At 53.9% G+C, this 27,368-nt stretch overlaps 1 protein-coding gene across 5 annotated transcripts in view; it reads right to left on the minus strand.

Annotated features, from left to right (window-relative positions):
* SLC12A8 (solute carrier family 12 member 8) overlaps positions 1-27,368 on the minus strand; it is a 57,851-nt gene that overhangs the window by 24,640 nt on the left and 5,843 nt on the right. For 3 of the 5 annotated variants that reach the window (XM_073647537.1, XM_073647538.1, XM_073647539.1), the window contains exons 2-6: positions 18,958-19,109; positions 18,711-18,857; positions 14,600-14,791; positions 14,297-14,528; positions 1,599-1,712 (exon numbers count right to left, since the gene is read on the minus strand). In XM_073647537.1, coding sequence (XP_073503638.1) covers positions 1,599-1,712; positions 14,297-14,528; positions 14,600-14,791; positions 18,711-18,857; positions 18,958-19,053 — 781 coding nt within the window. In that variant the 5' untranslated portion in view covers positions 19,054-19,109. Of the gene's footprint in view, positions 1-1,598; positions 1,713-14,296; positions 14,529-14,599; positions 14,792-18,710; positions 18,858-18,957; positions 19,110-27,069; positions 27,342-27,368 lie in introns of those variants that run through there. The other 2 variants (XR_012250710.1, XM_073647536.1) reach the window with 1 other exon arrangement.

The following is a 27,368-nucleotide window of genomic DNA, read 5'->3' on the forward strand; positions in this document are numbered from 1 at the left end:
AGTGATATGGGGCGATAGCTAGACAGAGAGGATGGGTCAAGGGAGGGTTTTTTGAGGATGGGTGTGATTGAGGCATGTTTGAAGCAAAAGGGGAAGACACCGATTGTCAGCGACAGGTTGAAGATATGGGCTAGGGTTGGGATGAAGACTGTAGTGAGATTTGGGATGAGGTGAGACAGGATCAGGTCAAGTGTAGGGGTAGTGAAATGTGACCTTGAGAGTAGAAAAGAAGGTTGAGCTTCTGTGATGGCTGAGAAGCTGGTTTTGGAGGAGAAGTGCTGAGTAGTTATGAGGAGGGGCTGTGGGGTTTGTAGGCCAAAGCTTTCTCTGATGTAGTTCATCTTCTGCTTGAAGAATGAGGCAAAGTCTTCAGCTGAGATAAGAGGAGAGGGAGGAGGCGCAGGGGGATGGAGGATAGAATTGAAAGTGTTGAGCAGCTGTTTAGGGTTGTGAGACAGGGATAATATGAGAGATGACAAGTAGGTTTGCTTTGCTGCAATGAGTGTGGACTTGAAAATAGTGAGTAACTGTTTGAATGGGATGAAGTGCTCATTGGTGTGGGACCTTTTCCATCTTCGCTCAGCAACCCTGGAAGCATGCCTCAGTTCTTTAGTCAAGCTGGTGTGTCAAGGTTGCCTGTTGATTGTGCGAACTTTGGTATGTGTGAGGGGGCGACCAATTTGAGAGCTGCAGCTGTTGCGGTGTTATATTATGCGGCAGCAGCATCTGCATCATGTAAGGAACTAATGTCTGTAAGAGGAAGAGGGATTGAGAGAGTGAGTGTAGAGATTTCTGCGAGGGTGTGCAGGTATGTGGAGTGGGGATTGTGGACCTGGAGAGGGAAGAGAATCTGAGTAGGTTGTGGTCAGACAACCTACTTAGAGAAGTTACATAGGGAACAGAGGCAGGTGAAGATGAGGTCCGGAGTGTGGCCATCTTTGTGAGTGGTAGCGACAGACCATTGAGGGAGGCAGAAGGAGGAAGTGAGGGATAGAAGCTTAGAGGCAGCTGAGAGAAGTGTCAATGAGGATTTTGAAGTCGCCCATGATGATAGTGGGGATGTCAGCGGAGAGGAAATTAAGTAGCCAGGTCGTGAAGTGGTCGAAAAAGGTGTTGGCTGGTCCTGGGGGTCGGTAAATGACTGCTAGTTGGAGGTTAGAGGGGGAATAGTTGTGCACAGAATGCACCTCAAAAGAGGGCAGGGTAACGGAGGGCGGCAGTGGATTTGGGGTGAAGGAGCAGTTATCTGACAGGAGAAAACCTACTCCTCCACCATGCTTGCTGCTGGGGCGGGGGGTGTGGGAAAGGTGGAATCCACCAGAAGAAAGTGCAGCTGGGGAGGCAGTGTCAGAGGAGGTGAGCCAGGTTTCGGTGATGCCGAGGAAGGAAAGTTTGTTAGTGATGAAAATATCATGGATGTAGGAAAGTGTGTTGCAGACGGAGCGAGCGTTCCAGAGAGCGTTCCATTTCTCTTTCCGTCAGTCACTTTGTATTTGCTGTACACAGATATATACACAGTCCTGTAAGGACATATTTGGGGCTGTAGCAGTGGAGCAAACATTCGTCCCCACCCTGGACCCCTTACTCCCCCACCATACCTGTCGCAGCTGGGAAAAACACCCCAAACACCGTGAAGAAGCTTTCTCCGGGGGTATAGTCTGGAAACGTGTTATTAAAAAGCAAATCCTCGGAGTATCCCACAAATCCATGATCTGAGGAGAGAATACACGGTTAATACCCTGAACAGGCAGAGTAGTCAGGGAGTGGGGGATTGTATAATGCAGGGTCTGTGAAAAGATGGGTAATGATGGTGGTGAGAGTAATGATCATGGGGACTCTCGAGCTCGACGCTGATTGGGTGGGGAATGGAGACCATGACGTAACATTTGGGTCGTGTCCGTTTTTCGCTCGTTCCTTTGGATTCAGATTTTCCGTACTCCCCCCATACACCCTTTATCTGGAGCCACCTCCGGGCCCCTCATCTGAAGGAAAGCTCTGGCTTCAGTCAGTGACACCCCGATAATGGGACACATTCTACGCTCTCATCTTCCCGGCAGCCCCTTATCTCTTCCTGTTCTGCCCGCTCTTTCTACCAGTCACAATCAGACCCCAGTTTATAAATGGACCGAAAATCCAGAGAGTGCAGGTGGGGGGGCACCGATCCGATACACAGAGGAGACAAGGCGCAGGGTCATAGCCGCTGCCCCCAGAGCTGCGCTCACCCTGCTGACACCGATAGATGGACCCTATCTGTCCTCTATTCTTTGCCCCAGCAACAACCTGCGCTCCATACGCCCAGAAGCCCCCATCATTCCAGGAGCATGTACTGCAGGACAATGGTGGGGGCTGGGCACACTCGGGGCAGCTCATAAGTGACAGAAAATACCGGGGAAAGCGTCCAGAAATATCTGGAATCTGCCCCAGGAATAATGTGCCCCCTTGTCGCACCGTCCCCTCATCATTACACCGGCCGAGAGAGACCACCGCATCCACCGTGCTCGCCCTTCCCCAGGCAAATATCCAGCTCACCGCTGCTCAGCCTGCCGCAGTCCTGGCGCTGCTTGCCTGTGATGTCATGCCTCATCTATGTGCAGTAATCGGGAAAACCTGGAGGAAGGGATTTCCTATTGCACAAGTGCAGAACCCAAATTCTGGTATGTCCCTGACCCCACCAGCACGGGCGGCCCAGGACCCCCACCAGTACGGGCAGCCCAGGACCCCCAACCTCCCCCACCAACAAGGGCGGCCCAGGACCCTCCCCTCCCCCACCAGCAAGGGCGGCCCAGGACCCCCCCTCCACCAGCACGGGCGGCCCAGGACCCCCTCCTCCCCCACCCAGCACGGGCGGCCCAGGACCCCCACCAGTAAGGGCAGCCCAGGACCCCCCACCTCCCCCACCAACAAGGGCGGCCCAGGACCCTCCCTTCCCTCACCAGCATGGGCGGCCCAGGACACACCCCCACCCTCACACCAGCACGGGCGGCTCAGGACCCCCCCTCCCCCACCAGCAAGGGCGGCCCAGGACCCCCCCTCCCCCACCAGCACGGTCGGCCCAGGACCCCCTCCTCCCCCACCAGCACGGACGGCCCAGGACCCCCTCCCGCCCCACCAGCACGGGCGGCCCAGGACCCCCCTTTCCTCCACCAGCAAGGGCGGCCCAGGACCCTCCCTACTCCACCAGCAAGGGCGGCCCAGGACCCTCCCCTCCCCCACCAGCACAGTGGCCCAGGACCCCTCCCCCACCAGCAAGGGCGGCCCAGGACCCCTTCTCCCCCCACCAGCAAGGACGACCCAGGACCCTCCCCACCCCACCAACACAAACGGCCAAGGACCCTCCCCACCCCACCAACACAGACGGCCCAGGATTCCCCCTCCCCCCACCAGCACGTGCGGCCCAGGACTCCAACCTCCCCCTCCCCCCCACCGGCACGTGCGGCCCAGGACTCCAACCCCCCCCCCCCCACCGGCACGTGCGGCCCAGGACTCCCCCCTCCCCCACGTGCGGCCCAGGACTCCCCCCTCCCCCACATGCGGCCCAGGACTCCCCCCTCCCCCACGTGCGGCCCAGGACTCCCCCCTCCCCCACGTGCGGCCCAGGACTCCCCCCTCCCCCACGTGCGGCCCAGGACTCCCCCTTCCCCCACGTGCGGCCCAGGACTCCCCCCTCCCCCACGTGCGGCCCAGGACTCCAACCTTCCCCCACCAGCAAGTGCGGCCCAGGACTCCCCCCTCCCCCCACCAGCACGTGCGGCCCAGGACTCCCCCCTCCCCCCACCAGCACGTGCGGCCCAGGACTCCCCCCTCCCCCCACCAGCACGTGCGGCCCAGGACTCCCCCCTCTCCCCACCAGCACATGCGGCTCAGGACTCCCACCCCCTCCCCCCACCAGCACGTGTGGTCCAGGACTCCCCCCTCCCCCCACCAGCACGTGCGGCCCAGGACTCCCCCCTCCCCCCACCAGCACGTGCGGCCCAGGACTCCCCCCTCTCCCCACCAGCACATGCGGCTCAGGACTCCCACCCCCTCCCCCCACCAGCACGTGTGGTCCAGGACTCCCCCCTACCCCCACCAGCACGTGTGGACCAGGACTCCCCCCTATCCCCACCAGCATGTGTGGCCCAGGACTCCCCCCTCCCCCCACCAGCACGTGCGGCCCAGAACTCCCGCCTCCCTCACGTGCGGCCCAGGACTCCCCCCACCAGCACGTGCGGCCCAGGACTCCAACCTTCCCCCCCACCAGCACGTGCGGCCCAGGACTCCAACCTCCCCCCACCGGCACGTGCGGCCCAGGACGCCCCCCTCCCCCCACCAGCACGTGCGGCCCAGGACTCTCCCCTCCCCCCACCAGCACGTGCGGCCCAGGAATCCCCCCTCCCCCCACCAGCACGTGCAGCCCAGGACTCCCCTCACCAGCACTTGCGGCCCAGGACTTCCCCCTCCCCCCAACCAGCACGTGCGGCCCAGAACTCCCCCCTCCCCCACGTGCGGCCCAGGACTCCAACCTTCCCCCACCAGCACGTGCGGCCCAGGACTCTCCCCTACCCCCACCAGCACGTGCAGCCCAGGACTCCCACCCGGTCCCCCCACCAGCACGTGTGGCCCAGGACTCCCCCCTACCCCCACCAGCACGTGCGGCTCAGGACTCCCCGCTCCCCCCACCTGCACGGGCGGCCCAGGACCCCCACTCCCCCTCCAGCACGGGCGGCCCAGGACTCCCCCTCCCCCACAAGCACGTGTGGCCCAGGACTCCCCCCCACAAGCACGTGCGGACCGGGACTCCCCCCCGCCCCCATCCCCACCAGCACGGGCGGCCCAGGACACCCCTCCCCCCCCTCACCAGCACGGGCGGCCCAGGACCCCCCCTCCACCAGCAAGGGCGGCCCAGGCACCCCTCCCCCCCTCGTACAGTGGCCCAGGACTCCCCCTTCCCCATCAGCACGGGCAGCCCAGGAACACCCCCCCCCACCAGCACGGGCGGCCCAGGACCCCCCCTCCACCAGCAAGGGCGGCCCAGGACCACCCCTCCCCCACCAGTACAGTGGCCCAGGACTTCCCCTTCCCCATCAGCACGGGTGGCCCAGGAACACTCCCCCCCACCAGCATGTGCGGCCCAGGAACACCCCCCCCCCCACCACCAGCATGTGCGGCCCAGGACTCCCCCTTCCCCATCAGCACGGGCAGCCCAGGACGTAGGAAACCCCCATTCAATTTCTGGCCCGGAAGAGGACACAGTCAGACCTGCAGCCAACAGTAGGTCATCTAATAAAAATGAGATCTGATGTGTAAATCATGAGAAATCTAGTGTAGAAGAAGTATGCAAATTAGACCGAAAGTGCAATAGGGCGTGTCCATGCACCTGGAAGAAGTGTCTACACAGCCAGAGCACTACTTCCATATGTAAAAACGTGCGGGCAGGGAAGCTCTCACATAGGACCAGTGTCCAACCCTAGAATGTCCTCTCCGAGGCGCCGGATCCAGATAAGCATTAACAATCCTGAACGTACCACCCGCCCGTCCAGGGACAGGAAGGCCGACGTCTGGATGGATGTGGGTCTCTACAGAACAAATGACAGCCATATCCTTCCTGCACCCCCCGTGCCCGCCGCGCCCTTCCAGGGAGGAAATAAGAGTCTGAGATCCTAATCGTCGTCCTCCTTCAGACTGGAGGCATCTTACAGGAGCAGAATGTGAGGGTCCGAGAGGGCAGCGGGCCAGGGGGCTGGACAGAGCGGGCATGTCTATGGTTATATGTACTGTCATGATGGGTCACATAGATGTAATCACGACAGGTCACACATTGAGGGGCAGGTGAGCAGAGAGGGTCTCCATGTAATCCCGAACCCCGGACCGGACCGATGCAAAGGAAAAACAGAAAACACTGGAGATCAGGCCAAGAAATCTGAAGTTATGGAGCAGTGGCACCCCCTGCTGGACGCCCCTGTGTAATGCAAAGAGTACACAGAATCAGGACGGATCCAAGAGACAATTTCACAGATTTCTTGCAAAAAATTTTGACTGGAAATTAGTTTTGTTCATGTGATTGATAAAAAAATCTACAATCAGTGATGAACAGGAATGGAGGCGAAACCTCTGCAGCAAATCTGTGCCCCGAAAATTTACCCTGGAGAACACACACACGCACATATTATATACAGTGCCTACAAGTAGTATTCAAACCCCTGCAGATTTAGCTGGTTGACACATGCGGAAGTAACTTGGCATTGTGACATTTGTACTGTAGATCAGCCTGGAAGTGGGAAATGCACTGCAGCAAATATTGTTTTTTTTTGTTTTTTTTAAAACGTTAAAAGTTAATTCAGAGTGTCATTTATTATTCAACCCCTCAAACCACAAGAATTCTGTTTGGTCCCCCTAAAGTATTAAGAAGTAGTTCAGGCACCAAGAATAATGAGCTTCACATGTGTGGATTAAAGATCTCTTTTGCCAGCCTTTTCTGACTATTTAAGACCCTCCCCAAACTTGTGAACAGCACTCAGACATGGTCAACATGGGAAAGACAAAGGAGCATTCCAAGGCCATCAGAGACAAGATCGTGGAGGGTCACAAGGCTGGCAAGGGGTACAAAACCCTTTCCAAGGAGTTGGGCCTACCTGTCTCCACTGTTGGGAGCATCATCCGTAAGTGGAAGGCTTATGGAACTACTGTTAGCCTTCCACGGCCAGGACAGCCTTTGAAAGTGTCCTCCCGTGCCGAGGCCAGGCTTGTCCGAAGAGTCAAGGCTAACCCAAGGACAACAAGGAAGGAGCTCCGGGAAGATCTCATGGCAGTGGGGACATTGGTTTCAGTCAATACCATAAGTAACGTACTCCACCGCAATGGTCTCCGTTCCAGAAGAGCCTGTATGGTACCTTTACTTTCAAAGCGTCATGTCAAGGCTCGTCTACAGTTTGCTCATGATCACTTGGAGGACTCTGAGACAGACTGGTTCAAGGTTCTATGGTCTGATGAGACCAAGATCGAGATCTTTGGTGCCAACCACACACGTGACGTTTGGAGACTGGATGGCACTGCATACGACCCCAAGAATACCATCCCTACAGTCAAGCATGGTGGTGGCAGCATCATGCTGTGGGGCTGTTTCTCAGCCAAGGGGCCTGGCCATCTGGTCCGCATCCATGGGAAGATGGATAGCACGGCCTACCTGGAGATTTTGGCCAAGAACCTCCGCTCCTCCATCAAGGATCTTAAGATGGGTCGTAATTTCATCTTCCAACAAGACAACGACCCAAAGCACACAGCCAAGAAAACCAAGGCCTGGTTCAAGAGGGCAAAAGTCAAGGTGTTGGAGTGGCCTAGTCAGTCTCCTGACCTTAACCCAATTGAAAACTTGTGGAAGGAGCTCAAGAATAAAGTCCACATGAGACACCCAAAGAACCTAGATAACTTGGAGAAGATCTGCATGGAGGAGTGGGCCAAGATAACTCCACAGACCTGTGCCGGCCTGATCAGGTCTTATAAAAGACGATTATTAGCTGTAATTGCAAACAAGGGTTATTCCACAAAATATTAAACATAGGGGTTGTATAATAATTGACCCACACTTTTATGTTTAAAATTTAATAAAATTCAACTGAGCAACATAACTTTTTGGTTTGTAAGATTTATGCTTCTGTTCATAAAACCTACTCTCGTTTGCAGTTTGAAGGCTCGAACTTATTTGCATCTTATCAAACCAGCTAAATCTGCAGGGGGTTGAATACTACTTGTAGGCACTGTATATACACAAAACTAGAAGGGTTAATATATCATATCAATCAATTATCAAAAGGCAAATCTAAATCCAGTCAGTATCCGGTGACCGCCCGTCCCCTCCGCCATCGGTATCCGGTGACCGCCCATCCCCTCCATCATCAGTATCTGGTGACCGCCCGTCACCTCCATCATCAGTATCTTGTGACCGCCCGTCACCTCCATCATCAGTATCTTGTGACCACCCATCGCCTCCATCGTCGGTATCTGGTGACCGCCCGTCACCTCCATCATCAGTAGCTGGTGACCGCCCGTCGCCTCCATCGTCAGTAGCTGGTGACCGCCCGTCGCCTCCATCGTCAGTAGCTGGTGACCGCCCGTCGCCTCCATCGTCAGTAGCTGGTGACCGCCCGTCGCCTCCATCGTCAGTAGCTGGTGACCGCCCGTCGCCTCCATCATCAGTAGCTGGTGACCGCCCGTCGCCTCCATCGTCAGTAGCTGGTGACCGCCCGTCGCCTCCATCATCAGTAGCTGGTGACCACCCGTCGCCTCCATCGTCAGTATCTGGTGATAGCCCGTCGCCTCCATCGTCAGTATCTGGTGACCGCCCGTCGCCTCCATCATCAGTATCTGGTGACAGCTCGTCGCCTCCATCATCAGTATCTGGTATCCGACCGCCGCCTCCATCATCAGTATCTGGTGACCGCTCGTCGCCTCCATCATCAGTATCTGGTGACCGCTCGTCGCCTCCATCATCAGTATCTGGTATCCGACCGCCGCCTCCATCATCAGTATCTGGTGACTGCACGTCGCCTCCATCATCAGTATCTGGTGACTGCACGTCGCCTCCATCATCAGTATCTGGTGACTGCACGTCGCCTCCATCATCAGTATCTGGTGACTGCACGTCGCCTCCATCATCAGTATCTGGTGACTGCACGTCGCCTCCATCATCAGTATCTGGTGACTGCACGTCGCCTCCATCATCAGTATCTGGTGATCGCCCGTCTCCTCCATCATCAGTACCTGGTGACCGCCCGTCGCCTCCATCATCAGTACCTGGTGACCGCCCGTCGCCTCCATCATCAGTATCTGGTGACCGCCCGTCGCCTCCATCATCAGTATCTGGTGACCGCCCGTCTCCTCCATCATCAGTATCTGGTGACCGCCCGCCGCCTCCATCGTCAGTATCTGGTGACCGCCCGTCTCCTCCATCATCAGTATCTGATGACCGCCCGTCGCCTCCATCGTCAGTATCTGGTGACCACCCGTCGCCTCACTTCTTCTCGTCACTTATTCACTGGTTATGGAGGATTTCGGCAGGATCTTGTTCCAGACATCTTGGAGCTCTTCCCCCAGATCTCCTGTGTATGAGGATCGTGCGGATCCTTCTGGCTCTTCTTGTGATCCCAGACAGACGGGATAAAGGGGGATCGCGGCTCCTTGTTCTTTTTTACGATAAATATGTGGCGCCCCTGAGGGTTTGGTCGCCACAGAGGTATTGCATCTCATCCAGAGGTGTGGTATCTCACTCTCAGGTAAGGAAGGAGTATGGCTCAGGACCCCAACACCTGCATTCACTACACCACATTTCCGGGGGACAGGGCGAGATTGCTCCTACGGGAGAGCACAGTCCCTGGTCCCTGGCTGGAGTGGGGGGAACCACCTAGAGAGGGGGAACCATGTAGTGGGTGAGGGTGGAGGACGTAGATCAAGGGAGCACTTCAGAAGGAGGTATAAAATAGAGACACCATCTTAGATTTGGGGAGTTCAGTCAGTCCAGTCAGAGGAGGAGAAGTGAAGGAGCAGAGGCTCTGTAGGAGCACTGCTCCAGAGGTAGGCCTAGTCTGTGAGGCCCAGGACTGAAGGAGAGAAGAGAGGAGTGGGAACAGGAAGGCTCCAGGAACCGAAGGGACCCTAGGGGTACGGGCCGTGCAGAAGGCACCCGTACGCCCGCTGCTACCAGGAGGTAGAGGGGTCAGGCCAGATAAGGGGAACCGGTCCCTCAGCTAGCGGAGAAACAGCAAGGCTCAACTAGAAACCGGAGGCTGCAGCACTTTATGTACCGTAAGCCAAAAGTCCACACCAGCCTCACTAAGAAGGTAGCCACATAGGACCCAGGGGACGGAACACACGTCGCCCGCTAAGGCCCGAGGGTACCGGATAGAAGTGTCACTGGGTGTAAGGTGCAGGGAGAAGGCCAGAGAAAGGACACACAGAAGGGGGTCCTGCTAAATACTCCGGAGTTACCTGGGGGTCGGCTGAACCCCTCACTGAGTGAGCACAGAACGACGAGGGCCGTTACATGGGTCCCTGTAACCAGAACTGCAACAACTGTGAGTAAAGATCTTGGGACTGCATCACACGGACTCTGTGTTCATTACTGACTCCCTGCACTACAACCACCATCATCCACCCACACTGCCCTGAAGCTACACTCTTCCTGTTGGGAGTAATAATACCATTGCTGCAATACCACCAGCTTCAGAGGACTGTTCCGCAGCGGCGGCCCCCTTTAGCCGCACTCCACAGGTGGCGTAGTCGGACATTATATATAACCTATACACTTATACTACCCTTGGATTGACCGCCCTGGGTCACGGACCGGGTCACCGCCACAGTGACTACAACCCCCAGCATCTACCGGCCCGGCACCGGGTACCCCACGGCCCAGGGGGCGCGTCAACTTTGGCGTAGTCGGCAGGATATGAGCCCACCCGTTATCACCGGGTATCTCGCGCCTAAAGTCTGTGCTTTCTACTAAATGTGGCGCCCGCCCCAGAAGAACGGGCGCCATTATGGGCGTGATCAAAGACAACACTACAGAACCTCCCATCGTGGGCCGGGTCCCAGAATGGCGCCAAAAGCGCAACCAGCTCTCTGCAACTGTGGCTATACACATAGATGTGTCCATCAAAGTGGGGGAGACGCCCCCAGGTGTGACCGACAGCAAGCAGCGATGGGACGCCCCAGAAAGGGGAGAGGAGAAACAAAAACTGGGAGACAGGGTGTGGCCTCGGGCAGACCAGAGAGAACACACCCGGCAGGCAAGATGGAGGGAAGTGAGCCTGAGACCTCGGTCCGCGGCCTGCAGCTAGATGAGACACCTCCTACCCTAACGGAGGTGATTTACAAGCTGACCCTAGAGGATGAGGAGTTCCTCCAGGCAGAAATGCGTGAGCTCAGCCGGCGGGTAGGAGAGGCCGAGAGAACCGCCATCGCCAGCTGGAAGAGGGAAGTGCTGGAGAAGATAAGCACCAGACGGCAGCCAGCACCAGAATCCACCGACAGCGCCCCAGCCCCGCCAGACCAGGACCAGGAGGCAGAGAGCAGCCCAGGAGCGGCCGCGGGAGCAGGTAGGAAGAGTTTCCCTGTCCCGGGCGCAGACTGCGCTGACCTGCTCCTGGGCCCCCTGGTGGCGCCTCCATACCCGGGCACGCACGCTCTAAGCTTACCTCCAGGCCCAGAATCCACCACGGCACCGAGCGCCTCCATCGCCGACCAGCTCCGCAATCCCCAGGTGGAATTCCCCTACCACCTGACCAGCTCCGCAATCCCCAGGCGGACTCCCCGCACCATCTGGACGCCAGCTCAGCCAACCTGCTCCTGGGCCCTTTACTGGAACTGCCTACCCCCGCATCCGAGTGGGAATATGGGACCTCTGCCCTCGACTGGTCCGCCAGGAATGAAGGCCAGCAGAGAGACCCCTGGCTCCCATACCTGCGCCCCCGATTGCCTGCGCAGAGGGAGAGGAGTTCCGGTGGGACAACCGGGAGGGGGACCTCATCGGGTTCCCGCAGGAGACGCAGGCCCAGGCTCTCCGGAGGAAAGAGTACTGCAGGAGGGAGCTCCTGCAGCTAGATAAGGAGCAGTATGACCGGCAGGTGAGATGGGAGCGTATGGAGGCCAGAAACATGGCGGCCAAGGCTCGGGTCGCCAGGAAAAACCAACAACCCCAAGTCCCCGTCTGGAGGGAATCATAGTCAAATTTGACTTGGACGCCGGCTGGGGCTTCATCCGGGAGCCACAGACCGATAGAGACGTCTTCGTCAACCAGCGGGACGTGGAACCCCACCTCCAGCAGGGGCACCCCGGACGGGACCTCTATCCCGGCGACTATGTCACCTTCACCCGTCATAAGGGAGAGCGCGGGTGGTATGCCCTCCACGTCCACAAGGTGGCGAGAGAAGCAAAAGACCTACCCCCGCAGTACCCGGCCAAGCCAGTTGGCAGGAATGAGGAGTTCCCCCGGCGGGAACCCCGCTATTGATATGTCTTTACAGAAACTGTAAATAGTTACCCGTAAGGGTGCAGGAAACTTTGCAAGTTTGACCAGTTTTGTTATGTTTAACCAGTTACCCGTGTGGGTATAAAGACAATGGGGAAGAGGACGGTGATCTCCCGAAAAACTTTCCTTTGTAAAAAGTTGCGCTTCTTAAAGTGCCCCCTATTGGTTTTATAAATCTACAACAAGTGACCTCAGAACAAAAACCCGTTGGAGGTGGCCGAAGACGTGGTCCAACACCTGGATCATCTATGCCCTGCAGCCACCCCAGGACCTCCGTTGAGGGTTTTGGACGGGTCCCTCATGTTCGTGTTTACCAGTTTGCACTTTATTAAAGAAATGAACACCTGGTTGCAGATTATGCTGTGACCTGATAGAATGTTTAAATGAGAAAATGTTTTATATGCAGAAGAAGTGTTTGTATATGTGAAGAAGTCTTATAATGTTTTTTATAAGTGTAAAGAGAAATGTTCTTTAAAAGGTCTCATAATGTTTTGATAAAGAAACGTAACCAGTAACGTAAAAAGAAGTGTACCTCCCATAAAGGGAAGGAATGTAGTTTATGCTCTTATATGCGGATGCATCCTAAAAGTTTTTGCATGTCTTTAAAATTGTTTTCACTCTGTTCCAGCCCGCGGACGTGCTGTGTTTTACCAGGGGGGTGTGTGGCGCCCCTGAGGGTTAGGTCGCCACAGAGGTATTGCATCTCATCCAGAGGTGTGGTATCTCACTCTCAGGTAAGGAAGGAGTATGGCTCAGGACCCCAACACCTGCATTCACTACACCACATTTCCGGGGGACAGGGCGAGATTGCTCCTATGGGAGAGCACAGTCCCTGGTCCCTGGCTGGAGTGGGGGGAACCACCTAGAGAGGGGGAACCATGTAGTGGGTGGAGGACGTAGATCAAGGGAGCACTTCAGAAGGAGGTATAAAATAGAGACACCATCTTAGATTTGGGGAGTTCAGTCAGTCCAGTCAGAGGAGGAGAAGTGAAGGAGCAGAGGCTCTGTAGGAGCTCTGCTCCAGAGGTAGGCCTAGTCTGTGAGGCCCAGGACTGAAGGAGAGAAGAGAGGAGTGGGAACAGGAAGGCTCCAGGAACCGAAGGGACCCTAGGGGTACGGGCTGTGCAGAAGGCACCCGTACGCCCGCTGCTACCAGGAGGTAGAGGGGTCAGGCCAGATAAGGGGAACCGGTCCCTCAACTAGCGGAGAAACAGCAAGGCTCAACTAGAAACCGGAGGCTGCAGCACTTTATGTACCGTAAGCCAAAAGTCCACACCAGCCTCACTAAAAAGGTAGCCACATAGGACCCAGGGGACGGAACACACGTCGCCCGCTAAGGCCCGAGGGTACCGGATAGAAGTGTCACTGGGTGTAAGGTGCAGGGAGAAGGCCAGAGAAAGGACACACAGAAGGGGGTCCTGCTAAATACTCCGGAGTTACCTGGGGGTCGGCTGAACCCCTCACTGAGTGAGCACAGAACGACGAGGGCCGTTACATGGGTCCCTGTAACCAGAACTGCAACAACTGTGAGTAAAGATCTTGGGACTGCATCACACGGACTCTGTGTTCATTACTGACTCCCTGCACTACAACCACCATCATCCACCCACACTGCCCTGAAGCTACACTCTTCCTGTTGGGAGTAATAATACCATTGCTGCAATACCACCAGCTTCAGAGGACTGTTCCGCAGCGGCGGCCCCCTTTAGCCGCACTCCACAGGTGGCGTAGTCGGACATTATATATAACCTATACACTTATACTACCCTTGGATTGACCGCCCTGGGTCACGGACCGGTTCACCGCCACAGTGACTACAACCCCCAGCATCTACCGGCCCGGCACCGGGTACCCCACGGCCCAGGGGGCGCGTCATATACAGCTGCTGAGAAATCCCGGCAGACGCTTCTCCATCAGGTCAATCCCTCCGGAGGCGTCTGCAGCTGGACAACGACCCCCAACCTCCAGCCAGTATATCATACAGGGCGGATGGATCTCATTGTAGATTACCAGATCCATTTCTCCGTCTTATACCACGTGATTACACTTGCTATATTCCTTTTTATGCTTATTTTACAGTTTGTCCTCTTTCGGCCGCCGCACGTATCTGCACAATACCGGATCGCACACCAGAAATTTAAGACTTTCTATGATTTTGTCGGATTCTTTTCTGTGGATACAAATGTTGCCATATTTGGCTCCTCCCCATTCGGCCATTGTGGGAATGGTAACCATAGTGACATAAGTGCAGGGCGGCACCCACCGGGGGGCAGCACAGCAGCTGCTGCGGGGTCTTACCTGGGTCCAGGTGAGTGAAAGAGCCAATGACAAAGTCCAGGGTGGAGATGGCGAGTAAGAGGAGCAGCAGCAGCTGCAGCCGGATGATCCATTTCACCCCTGCCAGATTAATGCCCAACAGTCCCAGCAGCACCGCCAGCGAGATGCCGCGCACCACCCAGGTGCTCTGCAGGTGCAGGAGGTCCGAGATGGATTCTGCAAAGCCGGTGATGTACATGGCGCCTGCAACACACTGCACAGCGGCTGCGTCACGTGTGGGAAGGAGTGTGAGCTCTGCTGCCCAGGGCCATAGGGGTCTCTTACCTGGCCGAACACATACAGCAGACCAACTGTCCCCCCAACCTTGCCCCCGAGGACAGTGGAAATCATGGAATAGACGCCGCCGCTGCCTATGCTGCATCTCTCACACACTCCGATACCGGATAAGACGGTGACCAGAGCCACGAGGATGACGATGGAGACCAGGAAAACGCCCAGAAGGATCCCCGTGTTACCCTGAGAGACAGAGGAAAGAAATGTCCATTACTGCTGACAACCTGCCTGTATATCATAGGGGCGAGGGGTTGTCAGCCCCGCCCCCTGGTGATGACATCACTGATATAATGACCTGAGACCACACCCCTTATACTGCAGCACAGCCTCCTCCTCTGTTACTGCTGACAACCTGCCTGTATATAGTATGAGGTTGTCAGCCCCGCCCCCTGGTGGTGACATCACTGATATGACCTGAGACCACACCCCTTATACTGCAGCAGCGCCTCCTCATCTATTACTGCTGACAACCACCCTGTATGTAGCATGAGGTTGTCAGCCCCGCCCCCTGGTGATGACATCACTGATATAATGACCTGAGACCACACCCCTTATACTGCAGCTCCACCTCCTCATCTATTACTGCTGACAACCTGCCTGTATATCATAGAGGTGAGGAGTTGTCAGCCCCGCCCCCTGGTGATGGCATCACTGATATAATGACATGAGACCACACCCCTTATTCTACAGCACCGCCTCCTCATCTATTACTGCTGACAACCTGCCTGTATGTAGTATGAGGTTGTCAGCCCCACACCCCTGGTGATGACATCACTGATATAATGACATGAGACCACACCCCTTATACTGCAGCTCCGCCTCCTCATCTATTACTCCTAACAATGTTTTCCCTTCGCTTCACTATATGAGGGACGAGCTGTCCTTTGTTTTCAGTGCCATTTTGACAAACTCATCTGTAAGGCCGTGTTCACACAAAGTAAAAATGCAGCATTTATAGTATTTTTTTTCTGCAGGATCCGCACCAATCTACTCCACAAGGCTGTGTGCCCACGGTCAGGATCCGCACCAATCTACTCCACAAGGCTGTGAGCCCACGGTCAGGATCCGCACCAATCTACTCCACAAGGCTGTGAGCCCACGGTCAGGATCCGCACCAATCTACTCCACAAGGCTGTGAGCCCACGGTCAGGATCCGCACCAATCTACTCCACAAGGCTGTGAGCCCACGGTCAGGATCCGCACCAATCTACTCCACAAGGCTGTGAGCCCACGGTCAGGATCCGCACCAATCTACTCCACAAGGCTGTGAGCCCACGGTCAGGATCCGCACCAATCTACTCCACAAGGCTGTGAGCCCACGGTCAGGATCCGCACCAATCTACTCCACAAGGCTGTGAGCCCACGGTCAGGATCCGCACTAATCTACTCCACAAGGCTGTGAGCCCACGGTCAGGATCCGCACCAATCTACTCCACAAGGCTGTGTGACCACGGTCAGGATCCGCACCAATCTACTCCACAAGGCTGTGAGCCCACGGTCAGGATCCGCACCAATCTACTCCACAAGGCTGTGAGCCCACGGTCAGGATCCGCACCAATCTACTCCACAAGGCTGTGAGCCCACGGTCAGGATCCGCACTAATCTACTCCACAAGGCTGTGAGCCCACGGTCAGGATCCGCACCAATCTACTCCACAAGGCTGTGAGCGCACGGTCAGGATCCGCACTAATCTACTCCACAAGGCTGTGAGCCCGCGGTCAGGATCCGCACCAATCTACTCCACAAGGCTGTGAGCCTGCGGTCAGGATCTGCACCAATCTACTCCACAAGGCTGTGAGCCCGCGGTCAGGATCTGCACCAATCTACTCCACAAGGCTGTGAGCCCACGGTCAGGATCCGCACCAATCTACTCCACAAGGCTGTGAGCCCACGGTCAGGATCCGCACCAATCTACTCCACAAGGCTGTGAGCCCACGGTCAGGATCCGCACCAATCTACTCCACAAGGCTGTGCGCCCGCGGTCAGGATCCGCACCAATCTACTCCACAAGGCTGTGTGCCCACGGTCAGGAGCCGCACCAATCTACTCCACAAGGCTGTGAGCCCACGGTCAGGCGCGCTGCTCCGTCCGGATCGTGGGCAAAGCCTCACAGTCTTCTCTGGTTATTGCGTTTATTGCTTTTTTCCCCTTATTTGATGCATTTCTGGTGCAGATGTGAAGCCGATTTACCAATGTGTTCTGTAGGCCGGGGTCAGACGGACAAAGAGTCTCACTGAGGGAATCGGGCCGATTCTGGAAATGACACTGATCAAGCTCTGATCCGAGCGCCGCCTTACTGTGATCCGATTCTCTCGGACAAGGGAGAAGATGGAGAGAAAAATGTCTCCATCCTCATGATTGTGTCAGTGCGCAGAAATGGGATCACACTCAGGTGTCACCCGGGCCGGACTGATCTTTCCACGCACTCATTGACTTGCATGGCCTGAACCTTATCAGATCAAACACGGCATGAAGGGATTTTTTCCTTGGACCTGAGAAAAAAATTGTACATGTGCGCGGCCCCATAGAAAAACATTGGTCTGAGTGTGATCTGATGTTTTGCTGAAGCGCACTCGGGTGGGAAATATGGTGGTGTGAACAAGCCCCTACAGTACAGAAAAGCTGTGATGCTGAACTAAAAAATGCAACTGGGTTTTTCTAAGGCTCCACATAGAACCGATAGAGAAAAAACATGACAGCCGCGTCTTTAGACCACAGGGGGCGCAGTTCTCATGAAATCACAACCACTTTGCTTGGACAGTTAATCAGCAGAATGCAGCATTTACGCTACATGTGAACACGGCCTAAATGTCCAAGCAACGGGGAAGTGATTTCATGAAAACCTCGCCCTCGATGCGGCTGAACTGTGCGTTATTTTTAATCCTTTCTCTCTGAGCTTCAATGTGGAAAATACACATGTAAAAGAAAAGCCATTGTATATTTAAGAGCAGAATCAAAGCTTTTCTGATTTATAAAAAGAAATCATTAAAAACGCAGCTTCATATCTGCACCAAACTCGCATCAAATAAGGGGGAAATCCATATAAAAACAAAGCAAACATGCAATAATCAGAGAAAACGGTTACTGCGTCGTGTGGAGCCGACACCTGCAGAAAATAAGCAGCATTTACGCTACGTGTGAACACGGCCTCAGCGTTACTTTTACTACTAATTTTTATGGGTTTAATAGAGAAAAAAATATCAATGACTCCATTTTTTATGCCATTTATCAATCGCCATAAATAATCTGACTGCTGGGTTGTGCAGGTCGTTACCATTACAGGGACACAATTGTCTGTTATTTGCTGATTTGCGAGGTTTAGTATTTTTAAAGTGCATTAACAATGACATTATTGTATTTGTTTTTCATAGTTTTTATAGCAAGAAAAAAAATCAGAGTTTTCTTTTACTCCTAGGATAGATATACAGAAATGTTGCTCCATGTACCAGTACAACGTGCCAGTAAAGAAGAAGAATGCAATGCAGATTCATGTACAGAAAGTCCTCGGACACTTGACAGTGCAACCTGTGCTATGTATAGAGCAGAAAGATGCCGGCTCCTCGCTGGAAGACAGGGGAGGAGGACGATAGACTAATGATGGCAATCTGGATTATTTTGGTCATCTGGATCACTTGGCTCCACTCACCACACAGAGACAGCTCTTTTGGTCCCTAAAAAAAGCCACCCGTGGCTGACACCGGGTCACACAGTGACTGCATGCCGGAGGTGAGACATCGCACAGAGTGAGTGAAAGTTGAGGCATAGCCCTGACGTCCCGGGGCAGCACCCCCAAATCAGGACTGTCCCGCTGGATCCAGGACGGTTGAGAGCTATGGAGCCCATACCCCTTATACTCCAGCACTCATCTATTACTGCTGACAACCCGCCTGTGTATGTGTGAGAGGTTGTCAGCCCCGCCCCCTGGTGATGACATCACTGATATAATGACCTGAGACCACACCCCTTATACTCCAGCACTCTATTACTGCCGACAACCCGCCTGTGTATGTGTGAGAGGTTGTCAGCCCCGCCCCCTGGTGGTGACATCACGTCGTGACGGCCTCTTTCAGTATTTGGGCGGCTGATCCTGTCGATCACTTACCACGAGCCAGCCGGTGCGGAGAAATAACACCACACCGAATATATTAATCATACAGGAGGTGAAGACGCCGTCCCATGTCCCGAACAGCACCGGCTCCCAGACGAAGAGCTGAATCTTCCACCATGGCCGCGACTGTAACTGGGAGACCTGAAATAACACAGATGGGGGTCATGTGAGGTCTGGGGTCATGTCAGCTCGGCGGCCCTGCAGCATGCTGGGAGCAGTGGCTCTCCGGACCCTCACCCACCTGAGCGTCCTCATGGAACAGGTCGGTGATATGGCGGCTCTCCGTTGTGTGGTGGATCTCTGCGCTCATGTCTGCGGCACGGAGAGAAGTCGCCATGACGAGTCACCTGACGGGAGCGGCCGCGCCACACGGTCCCCTCTGCATCCTGACACCTGCACAAACGCGAAAGAAAGTCACATGATCGTCAGGAGGCGGAGCCAAGCAGACGAGTGTATCGAAGGCCAATCAGGGGACAAGAGGCGAAAATCGGGGTCATACGGCACTGGATGCATGGGGCTGAGGGTCTGCGTGCCGCGTCCACGGACGTCGCTCCTGCATCAGCTCAGTGCACAATTATGGCTTAATCTTTGTATAACGCGGATTCTACAACTGCTAATATATACAAGACCTCCATTATCCAAACCGCCGCCCAGAAGAACCAATCACAGCGCGGCGCATATAATACCAGAGCGACCAATCACAGCGTGGCGTACATAATACCAGGGTGACCAATCACAGCACAATGTATATAATACCAGAGCGACCAATCACAGCGCGGCGTACATAATACCAGAGCGACCAATCACAGCGCAACGTAAATAATACCAGAGCGACCAATCACAGCGCGGCGTACATAATACCAGAGCGACCAATCACAGCGCGGCGTACATAATACAAGAGTGACCAATCACAGCACAATGTATATAATACCAGAGCGATCAATCACAGTGCGGCGTACATAATACCAGAGCGACCAATCACAGTGCGGCGTACATCATACCAGAGCGATCAATCACAGCGCGGCGTACATAATACCAGAGCGACCAATCACAGCGCGACGTATATAATACCAGAGCGACTAATCATAGCGCAGCGTATATAATACCAGAGCGACCAATCACAGCGCAGCGTATATAATACCAGAGCGACCAATCACAGCGCGGCGTACATAATACCAGAGCGACCAATCACAGTGCGGCGTACATAATACCAGAGCGACCAATCACAGCGCGGCGTATATAATACCAGAGCGACTAATCATAGCACAATGTACATAATACCAGAGCGACCAATCACAGCGCAGCATTAATGTTACCACAGCGACTAATCATAGTGCGGCGTACATAATACCAGAGCGACCAATCACAGCGCAGCGTATATAATACCAGAGCGACTAATCACAGTGCGGCGTACATAATACCAGAGCGACCAATCACAGCGCAGCGTATATAATACCAGAGCGACCAATCACAGCGCAGCGTATATAATACCAGAGCGACCAATCACAGCGCAGCGTATATAATACCAGAGCGACTAATCACAGTGCGGCGTACATAATACCAGAGCGACCAATCACAGCGCAGCGTATATAATACCAGAGCGACCAATCACAGCGCAGCGTATATAATACCAGAGCGACCAATCACAGCGCGGCGTACATAATACCAGAGCGACCAATCACAGCACAATGTATATAATACCAGAGCGATCAATCACAGCGCAGCGTATATAATACCAGAGCGACCAATCACAGCGCATTAATGTTACCACAGCGACTAATCATAGCGCGGCGTACATAATACCAGAGCGACCAATCACAGCGCAGCATTGTTACCACAGCGACCAATCACAGCGCGGCGTACATAATACCAGAGCGACCAATCACAGCGCGTCGTACATAATACCAGAGCGACCAATCACAGCGCGGCGTACATAATACCAGAGCAACCAATCACAGCGCCGCATTAATGTTACCACAGCGACTAATCATAGCGCGGCGTACATAATACTAGAGCGACCAATCATAGCGCAGCGTATATAATACCAGAGCGACCAATCACAGCGCAGCATTAATGTTACCACAGCGACTAATCATAGCGCGGCGTACATAATACTAGAGCGACTAATCATAGCGCGGCGTACATAATACCAGAGCGACCAATCACAGCGCAGCGTATATAATACCAGAGCGACCAATCACAGCGCAGCATTAATGTTACCACAGCGACTAATCATAGCGCGGCATACATAATACCAGAGCGACCAATCATAGCCCGGTATACATAATACCAGAGCGACCAATCACAGCGCAGCATTAATGTTACCACAGCGACTAATCATAGCGCGGCGTACATAATACTAGAGCGACCAATCATAGCGCGGTGTACATAATACTAGAGCGACCAATCATAGCGCGGTATACATAATACTAGAGCGACCAATCATAGCGCGGTATACATAATACCAGTGCGACCAATCACAGTGCGGTATACATAATACCAGAGCGACCAATCACAGTGCGGTATACATAATACCAGAGCGATCAATCACAGCGCAGCGTATATAATACCAGAGCGACCAATCATAGCGCGGTATACATAATACCAGTGCGACCAATCACAGTGCGGTATACATAATACCAGTGCGGTATACATAATACCAGAGCGACCAATCACAGTGCGGTATACATAATACCAGAGCGATCAATCACAGCGCAGCGTATATAATACCAGAGCGATCAATCACAGCGCGGCGTACATAATACCAGAGCGACCAATCACAGCGCGGCGTATATAATACCAGAGCAACCAATCACAGTGCGGTATACATAATACCAGAGCGACCAATCATAGTGCGGTATACATAATACTAGAGCGACCAATCATAGCGCGGTATACATAATACCAGAGCGACCAATCATAGTGCGGTATACATAATACTAGAGCGACCAATCATAGCGCGGTATACATAATACCAGAGCGACCAATCATAGTGCGGTATACATAATACTAGAGCGACCAATCATAGCGCGGTATACATAATACCAGTGCGACCAATCATAGCGCGGTATACATAATACCAGTGCGACCAATCACAGTGCGGTATACATAATACCAGAGCGACCAATCACAGTGCGGTATACATAATACCAGAGCGATCAATCACAGCGCGGCGTATATAATACCAGAGCGACCAATCACAGTGCGGTATACATAATACCACAGCGACCAATCACAGTGCGGTATACATAATACCAGAGCGACCAATCACAGCGCGGTATACATAATACCAGAGCGATCAATCACAGCGCGGCGTATATAATACCAGAGCGATCAATCACAGCGCAATGTACATAATACCAGAGCGACCAATCATAGCGCGGCGTACATAATACCAGAGCGACCAATCACAGCGCAATGTATATAATACCAGAGCGACCAATCACAGCGCGGCGTACATAATACCAGAGCGACTAATCACAGCGCAGCGTACATAATACTAGAGTTACCAATCACAGTGCGGTATACATAATACCAGAGCGACCAATCACAGCGCGGTATACATAATACCAGAGCGACCAATCACAGCGCGGTATACATAATACCAGAGCGATCAATCACAGCGCGGCGTATATAATACCAGAGCGACCAATCACAGTGCGGTATACATAATACCAGAGCGACCAATCATAGCGCGGCGTACATAATACCAGAGCGACCAATCACAGCGCAATGTACATAATACCAGAGCGACCAATCATAGCGCGGCGTACATAATACCAGAGCGACCAATCACAGCGCAATGTACATAATACCAGAGCGACCAATCATAGCGCGGCGTACATAATACCAGAGCGACCAATCACAGCGCAATGTACATAATACCAGAGCGACCAATCATAGCACAGCGTATATAATACCAGAGCGACCAATCACAGCGCAATGTACATAATACCAGAGCGACCAATCATAGCGCGGCGTACATAATACCAGAGCGACCAATCACAGCGCAATGTACATAATACCAGAGCGACCAATCACAGCGCGGCGTACATAATACTAGAGCGACCAATCACAGCGCAATGTATATAATACCAGAGCGACTAATCACAGCGCAGTGTACATAATACCAGAGCGACCAATCACAGCGCGGCGTTCATAATACCAGAGCGACCAATCACAGCGCGGCGTACATAATACTAGAGCGACCAATCACAGTGCGGTATACATAATACCAGAGCGACCAATCACAGCACAATGTACATAATACCAGAGCGACCAATCACAGCGCAGCGTATATAATACCAGAGCGACCAATCACAGCGCGGCGTACATAATACCAGAGCGACCAATCACAGCACAATGTACATAATACCAGAGCGACCAATCACAGCGCGGCGTACATAATACCAGAGCGACCAATCACAGCGCGGCGTACATAATACCAGAGCGACCAATCACAGCGCGGCGTACATAATACCAGAGCGACCAATCACAGCGCAGCGTACATAATACCAGAGCGACCAATCACAGCGCAGCGTACATAATACCAGAGCGACCAATCACAGCGCGGCGTACATAATACCAGAGCGACCAATCACAGCGCAGCGTACATAATACCAGAGCGACCAATCACAGCGCGGCGTACATAATACCAGAGCGACCAATCACAGCGCGGCGTACATAATACTAGAGCGACCAATCACAGTGCGGTATACATAATACCAGAGCGACCAATCACAGCACAATGTACATAATACCAGAGCGACCAATCACAGCGCAGCGTATATAATAGCAGAGCGACCAATCACAGCGCAGCATTAATGTTACCACAGCGACTAATCATAGCGCGGCGTACATAATACCAGAGCGACCAATCACAGCACAGCGTATATAATACCAGAGCGACCAATCACAGCGCGGCGTACATAATACCAGAGCGACCAATCACAGCGCAGCGTACATAATACCAGAGCGACCAATCACAGCACAGCGTATATAATACCAGAGCGACCAATCACAGCGCGGCGTACATAATACCAGAGCGACCAATCACAGCGCAGCGTACATAATACCAGAGCGACCAATCACAGCACAGCGTATATAATACCAGAGCGACCAATCACAGCGCGGCGTACATAATACCAGAGCGACCAATCACAGCGCAGCGTATATAATACCAGAGCGACCAATCACAGCGCAGCGTATATAATACCAGAGCGACCAATCACAGCGCAGCGTATATAATACCAGAGCGACCAATCACAGCGCAGCGTATATAATACCAGAGCGACCAATCACAGCACAGCGTATATAATACCAGAGCGACCAATCACAGCGCGGCATACATAATACCAGAGCGACCAATCACAGCGCAGCGTATATAATACCAAAGCGACCAATCACAGCGCGGTGTACACAATACCAGATTGACCAATCACAGCGCGGCGTACAAAATACCAGAGCGACCAATCACAGCGCGGCGTACATAATACCAGAGCGACCAATCATAGGGCAGCGTACATAATACCAGTGCGACCAATCACAGCACAGCATTAATGTTACCACAGCGACCAATCAAAGTGACTTTAATTTTTTTAAACTGCTCTACACAAATTACTGCTGAGCTCTGGTTGGCTGCTGTGGTAATATGAAAGCTGTGCTCCGATTGGCTGCTGTGGTAACATGAAAGCTGCGCTCCGATTGGCTGCTGTGGTAATATGAAAGCCGCGCTCTGATTGGCTGCTGAGGTAATATGAAAGCTGGGCTCCGATTGGCTGCTGAGGTAATATGAAAGTCTCACTGGTTGCTATGGGTGACAGTCCCTCCTTCAGACAGTGTGGATACATTTGCCCCCATATTCTCGATCCTCTCAGACGACATTTGGCCCCATGAAGTCCAGGGCTGCACTGACGGTGAATGCAGTGTGTCAGGAATTCCCACAGTGACGACACCGGGGAGGTCATTCAATATCTCACCGTGCCATCACTGTGTCACGGATTTCGTCCGGAATCGCGAGCACACGATCCAGACTACTCACTACTTAGGTACCGGTAAGTGACCAGTGAGAGTATGGCGTCACACCTCTGGATTTCAACACATGGAATACGTGTTTACACCCTCCGTACGGTCACTGTCAGCTTCACGATAGCCCGATTATTAATATTATTTGCTGACACCACCGTCCAGCTGCGTTTTGGCAGCGTATGACTTCGGGGAGGAGAACGATTACAGAACAAAAGAAACAGAACTATTAAATTTTATATTTAATCCAAAAGGGAGGCAGTGTTTATGAAAAATATACAAAGATTTTACAAAGGGAGACATTAAAATACATAAGCAGTTACACAAAATAATAAGGATTAAGTTAGAAGCTTACTATACGATCGCTGAGACGATTCAATATAGGTGGAGGAGGGGCTCCCCGATTTGATTAGACTGTTATCAAACGTGATCTGTTGCTTATAATCCTTATACCCCCCCTGGCAATGAATGCATCTCCAACCTCAGCAAACTATTTTATGCTGAAGGGAGAGACTTGCCAACACCCCCCTGTGCTGACATCACAGTGCTAGGCTCCGTCCTTCATGTCTTTATTAAAAAACTCTAACTTCTAGGATAACTTATCGCGAGTTGATCCCAGAAGCCCAAAAGTGATACCAAATTTTCTATTATGATTTTACCTTCATTTAGAGACCACACATTGCGCTGTTGCAGTCTGCTATTCTGTTGCTTTTGCGCTACAGCTACACGGAGGGTTTTTCAGCGACAGAAAAAATATCCATATTGTTCCCTAGCTGACTCTGCTCCTAAAAATATGGGTCCCATCATTACCGGATGTATGGAATTTTAGTTATTCCATATTTCGTATCGAAGTCGAAAATCCTGCAGTCTTTGTTTAAACCCCCTTTGAAGTTTTGGAAATGAGATTTCAACAGTTATCTGTAAATTGCCCCCTGCCTTTTCCAAGGAAAATCTACTCGCACTTTAAGTAGGTTATAGTTTTACCAGTCACTTCTCAGCCGTGTGTTAATTGGGTCATGTGAACAGGGCCTTACGCGGCAGGCTACAGGCTCGGCTACTGTACAGCGATGGAGCGGCTCGCAGGACGGCAGGGTCTGCACACTCGTACCGGTGAGAGACAGCGGCATGGCGGCTGCGAGGACTCTTAGGGGACAGAGCGATTCCGCTGCTAGAGGCGTATAGATGGCGTGGCCCCCGAGGACTGGAGGCCGGATGTTGCACCAGCTTTGCTCTCCCTGGTTATAGCGGCTGCGAGGACTCTTGGGGGACAGAGCAATTCCGCTGCTAGAGGCGTATAGACGGCGCGGCCCCCGAGGACTGGAGGATGCATGTTGCACCAGCTTTGCTCTCCCTGGTTATGGCGGCTGCGAGGACTCTCGGGGGACAAAGCGATTCCGCTGCTAGAGGCGTATAGACGGCGCGGCCCCTGAGGACTGGAGGACGTATGTTGCACCAGCTTTGCTCTCCTTGGTTATGGCGGCTGCGAGGACTCTAGGGGGACAGAGCGATTCCGCTGCTAGAGGCGTATAGACGGCGCAGCCCCCGAGGACTGGAGGACGCATGTTGCACCAGCTTTGCTCTCCCTGGTTATGGCGGCTGCGAGGACTCTAGGGGGACAGAGCGATTCCGCTGCTAGAGGCGTATAGACGGCGCGGCCCCCGAGGACTGGAGGACGCATGTTGCACCAGCTTTGCTCTCCCTGGTTTGGCGGCTGCGAGGACTCTCGGGGGACAGAGCGATTCCGCTGCTAGAGGCGTATAGACGGCGCGGCCCCCAAAGACTGGAGGAAGCGTTTTGCACTAGCTTTGCCCTCCCTGGTTATGGCGGCTGCGAGGACTCTCGGGGGACAGATCGATTTCGCTTCTAGAGGCGCACAGACGGCGCGGCCCCCGAGGACTGGAGGCCGCATGTTGCACCAGCTTTGCTCTCCCTGGTTATGGCGGCTGCGAGGACTCTTGGGGGACAGAGCGATTCCGCTGCTAGAGGCGTATAGATGGCGTGGCCCCCGAGGACTGGAGGCCGGATGTTGCACCAGCTTTGCTCTCCCTGGTTATAGCGGCTGCGAGGACTCTTGGGGGACAGAGCGATTCCGCTGCTAGAGGCGTATAGACGGCGCGGCCCCCGAGGACTGGAGGCCGCATGTTGCACCAGCTTTGCGGTCCCTGGTTATGGCGGTTGCGTCGCTCTGGTAAAAGTTACCAGAAATCTATGGAGCAGAAAACGTCAAAGATCCGTCAGACGCAGCGCTCCGAGAAATAATCCTGGCCATACAGTGCAGCTTTAAGTTAACCCCTCCCTGCCGGCTGCTGGTCACGATCAATAATGTTACCTGTGTGGCCCTTATGTGTATGGGGGTCACTCGTGCAGCCGGGATTCTCCTGTGCGAGCCTCCGGTGTAACACGTATGTCAGCAGCCGCCTCCCTGCGAGAACAGCTGTCACCTGTGTGCAGACAGCGCCGGGGTCAGGAGCACCTGGTGAGGTCACACTGCAGCAGGGAAGGGGTTAACATCAGCAAACCTTCCAGCACACGGCGCAGACACCACCCGGCTCTGCTTCCTCCTTATATCCGGGAGCGCTCAGCCCACTACAAAGACCGGGCCGGACCCTGAGAGCAAGAGCCGCCACT

The sequence above is a fragment of the Phyllobates terribilis genome, unplaced genomic scaffold (genome assembly GCF_046119375.1).
Source record: "Phyllobates terribilis strain yellow unplaced genomic scaffold, ASM4611937v1 Scaffold_9__5_contigs__length_417890890, whole genome shotgun sequence".
Classification (NCBI taxonomy): Eukaryota; Metazoa; Chordata; class Amphibia; order Anura; family Dendrobatidae; genus Phyllobates; species Phyllobates terribilis.